At 39.0% G+C, this 17,450-nt stretch overlaps 1 protein-coding gene across 1 annotated transcript in view; it reads right to left on the reverse strand.

Moving 5' to 3' along the window:
- LOC147445053 (uncharacterized) overlaps positions 1–393 on the reverse strand; it is a 143,376-nt gene extending 142,983 nt beyond the window's left edge. Inside the window, exon 1 of the mRNA XM_086527533.1 lies at positions 81–393. Coding sequence (XP_086383659.1) covers positions 81–146 — 66 coding nt within the window. The 5' untranslated portion in view covers positions 147–393. The remainder of the gene's footprint in view (positions 1–80) is intronic.
- Between the last annotated feature and the right edge of the window lie 17,057 nt (positions 394–17,450).

Raw genomic sequence — 17,450 nt, forward strand, 5'->3', positions numbered from 1 at the left:
ATTACCAAGTAAACAGTAGAAGTGAAGCAGCATCCCGATTTGTATCAAAGTTAAATATAAAAAAAAAAGGCTGATTTTACCAGATGAAGAGTAGACTTGGAGACAAATTCGCTTGCAGGCCATGATTTTCGCTTGCTATTTGACATCGTATGGTTAGCAGACGAATAGCCTCATGCTGGCTGAAAGCATCAGCGATCTACCAAAACAGTATAGCTGGACAGAGGCTCATACGAGAGCTAGTATATGGCGCGTGCACGCGTCCGTGCACAATGTCTAGGGGTTGGACCCTGAGAATCGATGACGCTTTTCCATGTGGTGTCTTCACACTGTGACAACTGGAACCGCCGCCCTCTGAAAACTCGTCTAAAAATTGTCAGAGATCCTTTGGTTGGCGCCAAAATAGTGACGGTCCCCAACTGTGTGCCATGGCACGGGCAATTCAAAAGGGATTAATGGAGAAATCAACTAGGGCCGTTGATTCTGTTTTTGAGGGGACTGGAGGGCGCCTCAATTTACTTTTTCGGTAGAGGCGAGCGTTTTCAATTTTCGATAAACGGTTCTCTTTCAGCAGGTAGTCGTGGCGAGGGTCTTCAAGGTGCAGGCAGACCGAGTAGGAGACTTGAGCAAGCAGTGCCTCCGGGCTTTAGGTTTTTAGGGTTGCTCTCTCTCTCTCTCTTTCTAGCACCCAAGTGTGGTAGATTGGTTATGCCATTTCCCTCTTGAATAGCAGGCCTTGAGTTCAACTATCCTCGTCGGATAGATCTGTAAGGTCTCTTGGGATAGTTTCCTACTACGTTAAAACAATCTTCTTCTTCTTCTTCTTCTTCTTCTTCTTCTTCTCCTCTCTCTCTCTCTCTCTCTCTCTCTCTCTCTCTCTCACACACACACACACATACACGTCCTTCGTGCTTCCTTTCTAGCTTCGAAGGGAGGGGGGTCGTCCTCAATCTCTCTCACCCTCTCTCTCTCTCTCTCTCTCTCTCTCTCTCTCTCTCACACACACACACACACACAGGCTACATTCACGCATAATGTGTGTCTAAGTTTGGCTTCAAAGGACAAAAGATCGAAGAAGGACACACACGCTCACCTCCAAACGCATTCCCTCGCTTATAAACGGGTGGGAACCGAGGAACGTGCTCGAGATGCAATAAGTCGATTTTTCAAAATTAACGATCGTAAACGCACTTGAAGAGGATCGCCAGCTCGGAGCGCTCTTCGACGAGGTATGTTGGTCGTCCTTGCCACATAGAGAGAGAGAGAGAGAGAGAGAGAGAGAGAGAGAGAGAGAGCACGTTGTGATGCATAGGCTTGCCCTTAATATATTTAGGATATTAGTGCTAAGGATAGTGCCCTTGTCCGCTATTGCCGTGTAACAGAGGAATGCCCACAATGGGGTAAAGCATGGGATAAACGTGTCGGTATCATTCGACATATTTAAGAGAAGCATGGCATCACAATTGACATTTCTCATAGATCCGTAGCAAAACCCAGAATAGCCAACTCAGTCCATTGTCAATCGAGTCATGGTCACATAGGCAAGCAAAAACTCGATTTCAAAGCATCGAAACGTGTGTCAAGCTCGCAAGACAAAAGCATCATAAAGAGTTAGAAGGTGTGGCAGATAAAAGATGGCTATTTAGTTCCCTCAATGGCAAAATACCTTACGAGGAATGGAGAGTGCAATATCTAGAAGAAGAAATGGTGGAGTGGGAGAAAAGCATGTCAAAGCGGATTGCCAAAATGCAAGCAAGGATTGTGAAAGGATACGATGAAATGGTAAAATACTATTTTGATTCATTTGTTTTATTTTTTGTCACATGTCTTGTACCATGCTCCAAAAGAACGATGATTTTACTAACTTGCTTGGTCGAAAATACCAAAAATAGTCAAGAAAGTACAAAGGCGGTAAAGGAAAGCAAAAGGATTATAAAGAGGAGGGCTCTAGCGATCAAGAAAAAAGCGACGATGGCTCCATAGATTTGGAAGGAGAAAGGGGAGAAGGTAATAATAACGATGCAATTACTACGGTATGATGCAAGGTGTTTTAACCAATGCGTCAAATCTTTGTGTTTTTAACCAATTATATTTGCGGCATTTTATTGTTTTGTTGTAGCGACTATGTATGAGCAACATCCGCTCTCCAACAAACTTCACGAAAAGTCATGGGTAGCCATTAGAGAGGATGGAAAAGGTAATGCTCAAGCTTTCTTTTGACTTTTAAAGCATGTTTCTGTGTATACTTTAATGTTTTCAATGGAGGTCAATTCATGGTTGAAAGTTTGAAAGATGGGTGAGAGTAAGATACATATTGATGTTTCTTCTTCGTCGGCTACCATAGGGCTTTCACCCGCAAAAAACACAAGGTATGGAACTAGTATAAGTAAAGAAAATGATTTGCCACATTTTTTGGATATGGTAATTATGAGCGTGATACTTGCATAGGTCATCTATGGAAAAGGTTATCCATTTACATTCTGAGTTGTATGGCCTCGAGGTTCACTATGATTCAAATCTTGCAAAGAACATAGCAACAAAAAAGCTTCTTCTCGTACCATGGCTTTATTTGTATTGTGAGACCTCTCTTTCTTATCTATTTATATATGTTTCCTTGCGTTCTTTTGTTTCTGAAATGTAATTGGAACTTTTGGTATTGTGTTCATGGAGTTATGGTTACGGTTATATCGGTTACAACAACGGTTATGGTTATGCCGGTTTGTTTATGGTTTATGCAGGTTATGTTCATGGATGGTTGTGCATTTTGATTATGTTCATGGATGGTTGTGCATTTTAATTACGGTTATGGTTAAGGTTACGCTAATGGAGTATTGATTGTGGAGTGTTCATGGATTTTTGGTTGTGTTGATCTTATGGTTATGGTTATGGTTACGGTTATGACAGTTATGTTGTGTGCATGGACTTTTGGTGACGCCGGTTATGCATATGGTTACGGTATTCGTGGTTCTGGTTACGGATTTTTGGTTGTGTTGATTATAGTTATGGTTACGGTTATGCTAGTTATGTTCATATGTTTTTGGTTATTTTGATTATGGTTATGGTCATGGATACGTTAATGGAGTGTTGATTGTGGAGTGTTCATGGATTTTTGGTTGTGTTGATTATGTTTATGGTTACGGTGTCGTCAGTTATGTTCATGTGTTTTTGGACATTACGACTACGATTATAGTCACAGTTACGGTTATGTTTATGGAGTTATGGCTACGGTTATGTCGGTGGTTATAGTTATGCCGGTTCGTTTATGGTTTATGCCGGTCATGTTCATTTTTGTGCACTTTGATTATGGTCACAATACAGTCACATTGATTACCAGGTACAAATATGGTTATGGTTACGTTGATAGAGTATTGATTGTGGAATGTTTATGGATTTTTGGTTGTGTTGATTATGGTTATGCTTACGGGTATGCCGGTTATGTTGTGTGCATGGACTTTTGATAACACCGGTTATGTATATGGTTACGATGTCGCCGGTTATGGTTACCGATTTTTTGTTGTGTTGATTATGGTTATGGTTATGGTTATGCCGATTATGTTTGTGAACTTTGATTATGATTATGGTCACGGTACGATCACGTTGATTACCCGATACGGTTATGGTTACGATTACGTTGATGGAGTGTTGATTGTGGAATGTTCATGGATTTTTGGTTGTGTATATTATGGTTATGCTCATGGTTATGTCGATTTTGTTGTGTGCATGGACTTTTGGTGACGTTGGTTATGTATACGGTTACGGTATCACCGGTTATGATTACGAATTTTGGCTATGTTGATTATGGTTATGGTTACGATTCTGCCGGTTATGTTCATGTGTTTTTGGTTATTTTGATTATGGTCATGGTCACGATTACTCTAATGGAGTGTTGATTGTGGAGTGTTCATGGATTTCTGGTTGTGTTGATTATGGTTATTGTCGCCGGTTATGTTCATGTGTTTATGTGTATGGTTACGGTTACGTTGGTGCCGGGTATGTTCACAGGTTTTTAGTGTTGTAAATTATAGATATGCACAACCTACATTCTGGAATTTTTGTAAATTAGAGTTGTAGACAATACCCATTCTGGAATTTTAATAAATTTAGGTAGGATAGGTTGTAAATTCGGACAAAAGAGTAATAAACTATCTGTTAAAGGCGTATACAAAATCTAAACCAATTAGTATTTATTGTGCAAGAAAAAGGTGACTTTGGTGATCATAGAACCATACAAAATCTTACCACTTTTAAAGAAAACATTACATAAATTTCAATTGGATTGGTGGGTTTTGTGTGTACATCATTAAAAGTCTCATCGAAGAGCCTTGGGCTCTAATCATGCCTCCATCTAAGGTGACAAAGGGTGTAGGTGCGTTCAACATCAAGAGCGTCAGCATGTTCGCATGATAAAATGGTTGCGCCGAAACTCCTCACACCATCACAAACTTGGACGTACTATCCAACAAGACTTTCCACATTTTTTATTCCGATATGGTATATTAACAATGGGAGTAATGCATTACATGTATGGCAAGAGGAGGTACTTCCAAGGTCCACTAAAAGATTTTTTATAAAACAATGCAAACAAAAAATGCGTGGATGCTCATCAAATTGGATGCGATTATGACCACATTGATGCTTTCTTCTAAGTTTCCCAGTTTGGTGGGTGGGCTTGTTTGGTTGGGTAAGGAAATTGTCTTGAGCTTCCAATTGCCCAAAATTCCTCCTTTCATGTCCAAGATGCGTTTGTGTTACCTGTGCTCTTGGATATGGTGGATACCTCCTCTTGCCATCAAATTGATCTCCTTTGGACTGATTAATGATCTAATAGGCTCCCTTGCAACCTCCACTTGATGCACCATAGTCTCCAACTCTTTGACACTTCTACATGATAGGTCTTGCTGTATTGAGAGGATTAGGTCCTTGAGCTCTTGGAGACCCTTGGCCACTTCTTCCTCGATGTTGAACTTGTTGAGATCATCATGTTGAGTCCATTCCATCATTTCATGGCCTTATCCACAATTGGTAAAATGGAACTCAAGTGTTGGAAATGTCATGTGGCAATCAATCATACACCATAAAGATGTTTACATTTTGAGGACCAATCAAAACAATCACGATAGTTTTCTTGCAAGCTAACATTGCACCATTGAGTGGGTATATTGGAGCTCGGTATTTTAGAATGTAAGAGGATTTCACTGACAACTTGAAGGCAAGAGGAGTCAAGTGCAGATATTTGCAAAATCCTCACCCCTTCCGGCAACTTTTGTTGGTGTGCTTATGTAAGGAGCCTTGAACTCCAAACCGTCCAAAATCAGCTCCATACACGACAAGCATGTTCGTGCAACTTGAAAACACAAACATCAATAAATGTTAATGAACATAATATGACACAAACCTATTTCTTGTTTTTGCATGAATAACTTCAATAATATACTGCCCATGTGGGCCCCACTCTTTGAGTCACCAACAAGCGCATGTATAAGGTCCACTATGGACCGGTTTATACGCGCCTCCAAAAGAGTGTATTGGATGTACTGCTACAAACGCTCCACCACGTTTGTAGTGTCGACATTTTCATGGGGAAAGAGCCTTCCAAACTTAGGCCATCGTAGTCTTCATGCGCAAAACTGCCCACACCACCCGTTGGTGACAAATCGTACCATGTTGGGATAAGTTGCATATCGGAGAAGCATTTACTGAAATTTTCCATCAAAATCTTCTTCACTCAAACATTGCATGAGGTTGGACATTTCCATGTAGAGCTCGCTTCTAACCTCCTTGGAAAACTGGGGGAGAAGATTATCTACCCATGCCTTCTTTGCATGGAACCAACATAGAAGGATATGACATGCAATATGACGAGAGGATCCGTCCAATGTTTTCTCTCAAAAAAAAGGATCTTCGTTAACTTTGAGAAATGCCTCTAGTTCTTACAGTGACTTATCAATTACCAAAGCATTGGGTCAGATATTACCCATTCTAAAAAGCACAATTCGTATAGTAATCTCCAAGGCAATAACATCATGATGGTGTCCCACTTCTTGGGTGCACAACATAAACCATATAGGGATCCCTTAGCCAAGTTGATTCGGTAGCACGGATGCAAATAGTAGAAGACCGTACACATTTGTCTTGAAAGTGCTATCTATTGCCCCAAGAGTTGTTTCTAGAAAAGCGCTTAACCATATCTAACATCCAATCATCTTGAAATACTACAATAAATGGCTTATCCTATGGCTCTTTTTCATTTGGATTGTATGGTTGAAAGTAAACAACTTAGAAGCATGACAATTTCCAAGGTTTCAAATAAGAACTTGTTAGCACAAACATGCAAACAAGAGAGAGTTTCCAACCTTATGTTGTTTCTACAAAGCTATAACCTCTGCATACATGGTTGCCCAATCATCATTAAGGATCCGCCCTACAAGAAAATGTTGTGGTTAAAAAGGCACAACACGGCATTAGAAAAACAAACACTTGATACCTTCAATGCGTTCTTGAAATGAAAGAAGTTGACCCTCCCTTGGTATTATAAAAAAGCGGTAGATAGTGCGATCAAGCATGGAAGCATTCTCCATTTGATACTTTTCTTTTGAGAGTGACATTTGAGCAACATGTCGAGAACTACCAATATCAAGTAAATCCTCTTTGCAACACTCTACAACAAGCGGATGGACCGAAAGGTGGTAGAGGTCACTCCTACTTTGAACATGGCCATCGTGAATGGGATGAATGTATATAGTGACCTCATCCCCATCAATAGCCATTTGTATTTGCACTTTAAATGAACATCCACATTTCTTTGATGTTCTCAATCTTTGTATTTTTCCACTGCACTTTGGCTCTCCACCCCTATGACACAAGTAATCAATTGTAATACTTGATAGCCGATGTTTCCTTATTGATCTTTCCAAAATCAACTTTGCTTTGTGCTCAATCATGAGATGCTCTAGCTTCACATCCACATCGGCTCTTGTTGTATGTATCTCGTATGATGGGGTATTGTTGAGATCAAAGGAGCGTTGAGGAGACACATTGACTTTTTGGATCTGGCCGTCAAAGAAATAGGTTTGCGCCATCTTAAGTTCATTAATATTTATTTATGTTTGTGTATTCAAGTTGAAGAACATGCTTGTCATGTATGCAGTTGATTCCGTACAGTTTGGAGTTCAAGGCTCCTGACATAAGCACACCAACAAGCTGCGAGAACAGGAGAGGATTTTGCAAAGATATGCACTTGACCCCTCTTGCCTTCAAGTTGTTAGTAAAATCCTCTTACAATTTAAAATATAGAGCTCTAGTATACCCACTCAATGGTACAATGTTAGGTTGCAAGAAAACTATTGTGATTGTCCTTATTGGTCCTCATAATGTAAACATCTTTATAGTGTACGATTGATTGTCACCACGGCATTTCCAACATGAGTTTCATTCTACCAATTCTAAATAAGGCACATGAAATGATGGAAGGGGCTCAACACGATGATCTCAACAAGTCCAACATCAAGGAAGAAGTAGCCAAGGGTCTCCAAGAGCTCAAGGACCTAATTCTCTCAATAGAGCAAGAACTATCATGTAGAAGTGTCAAAAAAGTTGGAGACTATGGTGCATCAAGTGGAGGTTGCAAGTAAGTCTATTAGATCATTAGTCAGTCCAAAGGAGATCAACTCGCTGTCAAGAGGAGGTATCCGCCAAGTCCAAGAGCACGTAACGCAAATGTGTCTTGGACATGGAAGACTGAATTTGGGGCCATTGGAAGCTCAAGAAAGTGTAAACAAGCCCACCCACCAAACAAGAAAACATAGAAGAAAGCATCAACGTGGTCATAATCGCAGCCAATTTGATGAGCGTCCATGCATTTTTTGTCCGCATTGTTGTACAAAACTTTTCTAATGGACCCTGGAAGTACCTCCTCTTGCCATACATGTAATGATGCCTTTAACGGATGGTTTATTGCTCTTCTACCCGAATTTACAATCCATCCTACCCAAATTTACAAAAATTGTAGAACGGGTATTGTCTACAGCCAAAACTTACAAAAATTGGTGCCACCTAAATTTACAACACCAAAAACCTGTGAACATACCTAGCATCAATGTAACCGTAACCATATACATAAGCGGTAATCATAATTGTAATTGTAACAGGCGTAACCATAACCATTACCGTAGCCACAACGAGAATCATTGTAAACACAACCATAACCATACCCGATAATCAACACGATCGTATTGTGACCATAACCATAATCAAAATAAACAAATACCCATGAACATAACCGGCATAAACCATAAACAAACCGGCATAACCATAACCACAATCATAATCGGCATAACTGTAACCATAACTCCATGAACATAACCATACTCGTAATGTCCAAAAACACATGAACATAACCGGTGACACCATAACCATAACCATAACCATAACCATAATCAACACAATAAAAAATCTATGAACACTCCACGATCAACACTCCATTAACATAATAACCATAATCAAAATAACCAAAAACACATGAACATAATCAGCATAATGTTACCATAACCATAATCACCATAACCAAAAATCCGTAACCATAAGCGACGACACCAAAACCATCCAATTCCCTTAAAAATGGGATCAACATCCCTGGTTGATTTTTCCATTGATCCCTTTTGAAGTGCTCGTTCCATATAGCAAGGGGGGTATGCTATAGATATGGTCATGTGCATTCAAAGGCGGCCCCTTTGCTTGGTCTCATGTGTCCATCTTAAATCTCAAGATAGAAACTACTCTAGGGATCGTGAGATAAGATTAATTTTTATTCCAAAATTAGCTTGGTTGGTTGAGCATTTGACTGACGTGGCCCAAGTCATTGGTTGGTTTTGCCATTGATCCCTTTTGAAGTGCTCGTTCCATATAGCAAGGAGGGTATACTATATATACGGTCATGTGCATTCAAAGGCGGCCGCTTTGCTTGATCTCATGTGTCCATCTTAAATCTCAAGATAGAAACTACTCTAGGGATCTTGAGATAAGATTGATTTTTATTCCAAAATTAGCTTGGTTGGTTGAGCATTTGACTGACGTGGCCCAAGTCATTGGTTGGTTTTGCCATTGATCCCTTTTGAAGTGCTCGTTCCATATAGCAAGGAGGGTATACTATATATACGGTCATGTGCATTCAAAGGCGGCCGCTTTGCTTGATCTCATGTGTCCATCTTAAATCTCAAGATAGAAACTACTCTAGGGATCATGAGATAAGATTAATTTTTATTCCAAAATTAGCTTGGTTGGTTGAACATTCGACTGATGTGACCCAAGTCATTGGTTGGTTGAGCATTCGACTGACGTGACCCAAGTCATGGGTTCAAATGCGGCCAAGTGACTAGGATGGGAAATCCTTTGTATTTGAACGAGAGAGAATGCTCGTACCTCTACAAAAAATGAAAGATTAATTGTTATTCTAAAATTAGCAATTATAATGGCTAGGGTGTCATCCTCTCACCCTAGCAATGAGGGTTCAAATCCGAAGAACAAGGGGGTGGGGCATCCTGAGATTAGCTTTTCTCCCCACTAATCTCACATCCCAATATTAGATTTAATCGAACGACAACCTTGAGCGTCTTATGTGGGCCCTTTCAATTGGGATCATTGATTCCATGCACAACACACCTTGGCACATAAACTGAGGGATGTCGTCACTTTAAGTTGGCAAACCAAAGTGAGATTTGAACTCTGGATCAAGTTGTTGAATTAAGAGTGAATTGACTACTGTAACGTGTAAATAGTTTCACAATTGGAAACCTAAGATATATATTTTTACATAGTGGAAACTATGAAAATAAATTTTATTTTTGAGGATTCCCCTCTTTAATTACCACGGGCATAAAGGGGTGGGATGTCCCTTTTAAAAGTGGGCACCAACAACAATCTCAAATTGTGGATCTTTTTAATGAGATTACTTTTATACTAACATAATCTCAATCGCCTTAGGACATTTCACACATCAAAAACCACTGCATTAGCATTCACCTCACGATGATGCATACCAAAGATGTGGGTAAGGCATGTGTGTGAGGAAGGCTAGGTCATTGTCTCCACTCTTGGGTTGTAGGAGGAGGGGGGTATAGCCCCAAAAAATTACTTTTGTACCCGAGATTACTTTGCCATGAAATCTTTGTTGCCAGCCTTGAGCGGGTGACAATCACCCTTGATCCCACCGCCTCATGCCCATGGTAGTTAGTGGGAAGCCCTCCACCCCCCTTTCCACGATTCCTTTTTCCAACTGTCCCTAACTAACAATCTCCTCATGACTGCGGCTTTTCTCCTCCTCCCTTACATCCTGTCCGCTATCGCCCCCCCCCCCCCCCCCCCCCACGAAACCTTCCTCTAATAGCCCTTGACTAACAACAGTGTCCTCGTAAGGCCTTTCCTTCGCAACTGGTGAAAATAGCAACGAGATTTATTGGATTCATGAGTATGCTTGCAAGACATTCATTGTGTGTGGCTAGATTGCTCAGAGAGAGAGAGAGAGAGAGAGAGAGAGAGAGAGAGAGAGAAGAATCTCTATCATTCCCCCCTTTTAAATTTTTCACAATCATGGGGACATACTATCACAAAAAATAAATGTCTCTCCCCGGACCTTTACAAGTTTGGAAGCATTTTAGAGGGCCATAGAGGCCTTGTAAAGGTGATGAGGGAGGGCCCTCCAATTGCTATTTGGAGCCCCGTAGTTGCAACATCCACCACAAAGAAATAACCAGCATAATGTATCGATTTTTCATAGAGGGGTGCTTCAACCACATCCCACATTAAAAAAACGCATGATTACATGTTGCAACCATTTTGTTTTGTGCACATGCACTATATTTGTGGTAGGCCATATAACTTGTAGAGATGTTCAGTAAAGATTTTGGCCAACTCTTGCGTTTTAACCATTTTCTTTGTGGCAATAATCTTTGCCATTTTGTCATTCCCATGAGTAGTTTTGGGTGACCTATAATGAAGTCCATGGAAATGCTTTCCCATTTTCCTTGAGGAATCTCTAAAGATGGAGTAGTCCCCCAATCTTGAGACATTCATGTTTATTGATGTGACACTTATTGCATTGCAACACATACATTTGGACATCCTTAAATATGCTAGGCTAATAAAAATGTCTTTTAACATAGGTCTTTTGAATCCCAAGATGATCGGCATTTGGACAATTGTGACTTTCTTTAAGAACCTGCGCTTTAAAGTTACCAATAGCACACTCTAGCCTTGTAGAGTAAGTACCCATCGTCAGTGGAGTAGTCAGAAAACTTCTCCCCCCGGCAAAGTTTATCACTCCCCTTTGAAGCCGTAGCTGTCAAAGATGATGAAGGATCTATGTCAGAGCTCTCTGGCCCCAAACTATACTCCAAAGTCTCGGTTAGTCTCTCCAAACTAACTCTTGCTCCGCTACTCGTCAGATCTATGGCCAATCTCTTTGGACTAGCACTAACGTGTCAACGAGGAAGGTGGTCACGTTTATGAGAAGGTGCGATCGCATACAGCGTGCCAAACCTGTGTAAAATATGGACCACACTCACATAAGCCACATGGTGACTCTAAGAACTCGCTTTTGAAGACTGTGTAGTTTAATTCATTAATTTGTAACATGCAACTAAGTGCATCCACCACTACGTTATATTTAGCCCTTTGGTAACATATTTGAAGGCCAAACTCTTGTAGGATCTTTTCCCACTTCTCTTTTCTTTCTTTCAATTTATTTTGACTAATGTGACTCACATAATGAATCTCAGTCTCAAAGAAATCACATTTGCTTTCCATAGTTTATATCTTCTCAATAACTGAAACTTTAGATGTAAGGTTCTAAGTGTTCTTTTTTAGATTTATTGTAGATTAATATACCATCTAGGAAAACTACCACAAATTTTCCTAAGTACGTATGCAAAATACTATCCATAAGCGTCATAAATGTCATTGGTGCCCTGGTTAGCCCAAATGACATAACCAAGAACTTAAAAAGTCCAAAATAGGTTCTAAATGTTGTCTTTGCAACATCCTCTAGTTTAATTCTAACTTGATTATACCTAGATCTCAGGTATTTCTTTGAAAAATACTTTGACCCAAAGAGTTGATAAAAGAACTCATCCATATGCGGCATTGGAGATACTTGTTCTTAATCATTATTTGATTAAGAGGTCTATAATCTTAGCACATTTGCATAGGTCCGTCCTTCTTATTTACCAGAAGAATAGGTGATGCCTACATACTAGAAGTAAGCCTAATAAAGCCTTTGGTCAAGTATTTTGTTAACTATTTTTCCACTTCCAATGCCTTGGAATGGCTTAATTTATAAGCAGGTTTGCTTAAAGGTTTTGACTCTGGCACAACATCGATGTCATGGTCTACTTTTTGAGATGGGGGCAAGCCATTCAGTAAATCACTAGAAAATACATCCTAAAACTTCTCTAATGAATTCATCAAAGCATCTACAAATTTTTTCTTAAGGGTCTCTTTTGCCTTGAATTTTTTTGTTTCAGAATCGCATGCATGCCAAACAAAGTTCTTAAACAATGGGTCTTGTCCAAGTCCATTTTTTTTATTGCTCTTGTCTTCGCAAACATTATTTATAGTTTCAACTACGAAAACATTTTTATTACTTCTCTTTACAACAACAAAGTTTAAAGAGAGTGACAAGAAAATACCTTTGCTATCTGGCCTCTGCGGATTGCTCTATGTATCTCCATGGAAGAAAATGAGAGGGGTAGAGGGACACTACCGTCACCCTGTAGGGTAATGGCCCTACCACTATGCTCGATTGTAGCATATTGTTATGAAAATAACTCTTAACCAGAATAGGGCCGATGCTATACAACCACTCCTTGCTTAGGTATATGTCTGCTCTAGCAAAGTGAAGCATGTCAAAGAATCTAATACTTACTTTAGATCCAACAAAAATTTAACTTACGAAAGGAGAGAGTTTTCTTTAAGTGAAAATTGAAGAGGAGACTAGAGTTTGTGTCGGTGAGTTGATTTCATTGTACATTCACACATTAGGACATTGAAACTATGCACATAATTCAAAGAGAATACCACAATTAAGATTGTCAACTTGATGAGGACGGGATTTGCTTGGAACCGGTTCTCCCTCCAAAAGATCTTCGTATTATAATTTTTTCCCGAAGAGAGCTTTGATTACAACACAACTTGTGCTCTTGCGGAGCTTTCCGCAAACCAAGAAGATGGTGTTCTTTAAGATTCCATGGTGTAACCCTCCTTCCCAAGCCCCCTAAACTCCCCAACGGGGTAAGAGATAGATGTGGGTGAAAGAAGTATTTTTTAGGCAAGTGAATTTTTATTGCGTATATGCTTACTCCATGGGCAAGCCTTGAGCATAGTTTAGCATAATAGAGTAATAGAAAATAAATAAGAAAAAGGAAATCTTTCACTTGTTTGATTTGCTTCCATAGCCAAGCTTTCGAGCATAAAGACTCACTCTTGAGCACCCATGTGAGAGGGAGTGTGAGAACTCTTTCTTAGCCACTCTTGAGCACTTGAGAGTATGAGAATGAGAAAGAGAGAGAGCAAAATCCAATGAGCCCCTCCTGAATATATCGCGAGCAGCCTTGATCAAAGGTACAAGACAAAGGAGGTTACCTAGAGCAATTAAAGGAGCCTAAAAATAGAAAATAGCTATGCTAAGTTCACATAATTAAAATAACTCTTTAGACTCCAAGTATGAAGTCTGAGAAGCCTTAGGATAAATTCTAACTTGCCACAAATAGTCTGAATTTTGCAAGCCTAAATTTAGCAGGTTTTGGGATCAGCTTGGTGGCACCTCTAAAACACTATGCTAAGGTTTTGCACGAGAGGTAAAGCTATAAAGCCCAAGTGTGCGTTTTACTTTTACCAAAGTATGCTTTAAATTAGTAGGTAGGCTCTAGCCTAGATCAGCTTCATAAAGCCTCCAAGGTTAATGCAAAAGGTCTTGCACCCGAGCTAGTTAATTAAAGGGTAAGTTATGGTTTTTATATCTAAGATTAAATAAACCCTGCCAATTTTGGTAAGTTGACCCTAGACCTCTTCCAAGTTCGGCTAGGCCTCATGTCCAAAGTAGCTTGCACTTGCTTTTGTGAAGTTGGGCAAGTTGGTGTGTTTGTGTGTGTGTGAGTGAGTGCACCCTTAATAAACACGTTCAAAAGAAAAGGAGTTGGACATGTGTTTGCATAAGCATTAAGTTGCATTTTAAGCCTTTACTTCTCATTGGACAAGTTGTAGGCATTCCATATGAAGATTAATGGTAAATTTGCATAAGTTGTAATTATGACTGCGATAACTAGACAACAATTACTCTTGCCCTTTTATGGACTTCTTTACTTTTGGTGCCAAGCCTTTGACCGAGCCGGTCCATAAGTACTTAAATCAACTTCACTTGTTCTCTTTTATTTTCCGTAGAATTAAGTGGCCAAATTAAGAAGGAAAATACTTATGGAAGGTAAGATATTGATTTTCATGACATTAACTCTCCCTTGAAATCATAGTCGTCCTCGACTATGGAGTAGGAAAAATAAAGTCATAGCTAATCATGTTGTTTTGGGTGGAGGATTCATGTTTACCCATCGACATTCTTCCACAGTGGTGACTAACTTCACTTGGTGCTTGGATGACTTAGTTGTCATAAACATGCCTTTACTTATCCATAATCATCTTTCATAGTAGATTGGCAAGGTCTACTAAGTGCTTGAAAGACTAAGCTGCGTCAAGCTTGATTCATGGTATGCATACACTTAAAAACTTATGAACATTCAAAAGAAACCTTAAGAGTAAAAAAAAGACATAATTCTTTATAATACATACTTGTTCATACATGATTCTTACCTTTGGTAGGAGTCATTGTTAATATTTATAAGGTTTACATTATCCTTTAGTTGGATGTCTTGCATCCACATTGCATCTTCAAAAGGATAGTTCTTGAATTTGAAAGATAGCGTTGGATATTCTTATCACTTCTTAAGACCTTATCCTCATGTTGTAGAATGTTCTCTCGTTGCAAGATCTATTCATGAACCTCAAACTCGGGTGATTCTTCAATTAATGGCTCTTTGGGTGGCTTGCCCTTATAATGTTTCAAGAGGCTCACATAAAAGGCATTATGAATGATCCAAGTCCTAGGTAACCTTAACTTGTAAGTTGTTTTATTGATAGACTTAAGAATTTGAAATGGGTCATATTATCTTTTTGCTAACTTAGCATAAAGTTTTTGGTGACCCGTTGGGCGTCCTTGTGTTCCCTTGCCCGTAGTATGACTTAGGCTCATCTATGCTTATCAGCATTAGCCTTTTGCTTCTATTGTGTGATGGATATAGTTTCCTTAATCTTTTGAGAAAATATTCTTTAAGGTCTCTACTATACTTATCGACAAAAAATATCTCCCACGTGTCTTGACTATTAATGGGAGCTTGGGTCTTCCTTCGATTACCTCAAAGGGTGCCTTTCTTGTAGAGATATGGACAATGTTATTGTACACATACTCTAGTAAGAGTAAATTATTTTTTCATTGATCTCTTTGATCTACTTTTGTAACATAGACTTTAATCATATCAATGATAATTGGATTTGCTATCTCACTTTGGCCATCCGTTTGTGGTTTATAGGCCGAGGAAAAATTCAACTTAGTACCCAATTCTCAAAGAGACCCTTCCAAAAATTGATATTCACTCTTGGTATCTCTATCGGATACTATAGATGTTGGTAAGCCGTGATACTTAAAGACCTGTGAGATAAAGGTGGTTGCCATATGGTGTCCTTTAATAGTCATTTTGACCGGTATAAAATACGCTTGCTTGCTAAACGGATCTACTACTGTCCATATTCTTGTATTCAAATGAATGGATTTTGGCAATCCAAAGATAAAATCCATGGATATACTTTCCCATGGGGAAACGGGTATAGGCAATGGTTGAAGCAAACCACACTACTTCCCTCTATCATACATACTTTTCCTTTTGACATACAATGCATTTGGCAACATAGTTCGGTATGTCTGTCTTTATTGTTGGCCAGTAAAAGTCATCTCTACTCCCTTGAGAGTAGCTCGAATCCCTCTACGTCTTGCATAAAATGGAACATGAGATTTACACATAACCTTTTCTCATAAGTTATATGTAACGCGTAACCTATCGCCATAGAGAAGATAACCATCTTGCACATTATATGGTTCCTCTTTCCCTAGTGCAATAGCTGACATTACATCTTTGAAATCTGGATCCATAGCGTACTCATATATCATAAAAGATAGATCATTGTGAGTAAATATTGATATAGCATTCACCCTTGGTCTTCGTGAAAGAGCATCGGCCACTTGCTTGTGCTTACTAACTATGTGAGCAATATGAAAATGAAACTATGAAAGAGTGTTTGTCAACCTCCATTTGTTTATTACTTAACTTAGTTTGCATCAAAAAGTACTTAAGACTTTGACGATCTGTGCGCAAAATAAATGGAGTGCACCTAGGAGATAATGCTACCATGCATCTAGGGCATGTAATATAGCTAGCAACTCGTTTTCATATATGCCTATATTCAATTCTTGATCATCCAATTTCCTACTTCCGTATGCTATGGCATGCCCTTCTTAAAGCAAAACAACTCCAAGGCATTGTTCCCACAAGCATCACACTGGACTTCAAAAGTCTTTGAAGGACTGATAATATTAACATTGGTTGAGAGATGAGTTAAGGCATGTCCTTCTTAAAGCAAAACAACTCCAAGGCATTGTCCACAAGCATCACACTGGACTTCAAAAGTCTTTGAAGGACTGGTAATATTAACATTGGTTGAGAGGCTTTTAAAGGTATAACAATATAAACACTGGTTGAGAGGTGAGTTTTTTTTAAGAATTTCAAAAGAATCATTCTCTTTTTCAGTCCATACAAATAAACATTCTTTTTTGTCATATTATACAATGGCCCTACTAATGAATGAGAATTTCTTTAGGAAGCATCTATAACATGCACACATTTCTATAAAGTTTCTCAATTCATGTAGATTCAATGGTATAGGCCATCCTTTTAATAGCTCCAAATTCTCAAGGTCCATCATGACACAATTTAATATTTTAATTCTAGAGAGCTTGGAATCTTTTCAAATTTTTGTGTTTGAAAATGGCATACTCATTTACGTAGCAATTGATGCATATGCAAAAACCTTTACATCTTGTAACTTTATTATGAGGTTTATAATAAGGTCTTGAATGCATGTGATATGGGGTTTTTACATACAATGAGCCCTTTAAGCTCTAGTGTCGTCTCTCTTCCTCTCTCAAAATTTTCATAGGCTTCTCACAAAACTTGGGGGTATGATACAATTTGTCTTGTAGGCAATAGATAGCCTTACAAAGTAAACCCACTTCTTTATCGTGAAAAAGATCTACTACATTGAAGCTATTTTTGCCATAACATGCTCTTTTCAAGGAAAAG

This window comes from Adiantum capillus-veneris, chromosome 13 (assembly GCF_014529385.1).
Source record: "Adiantum capillus-veneris isolate H3 chromosome 13, ASM1452938v2, whole genome shotgun sequence".
Lineage (NCBI taxonomy): Eukaryota > Viridiplantae > Streptophyta > Polypodiopsida > Polypodiales > Pteridaceae > Adiantum > Adiantum capillus-veneris.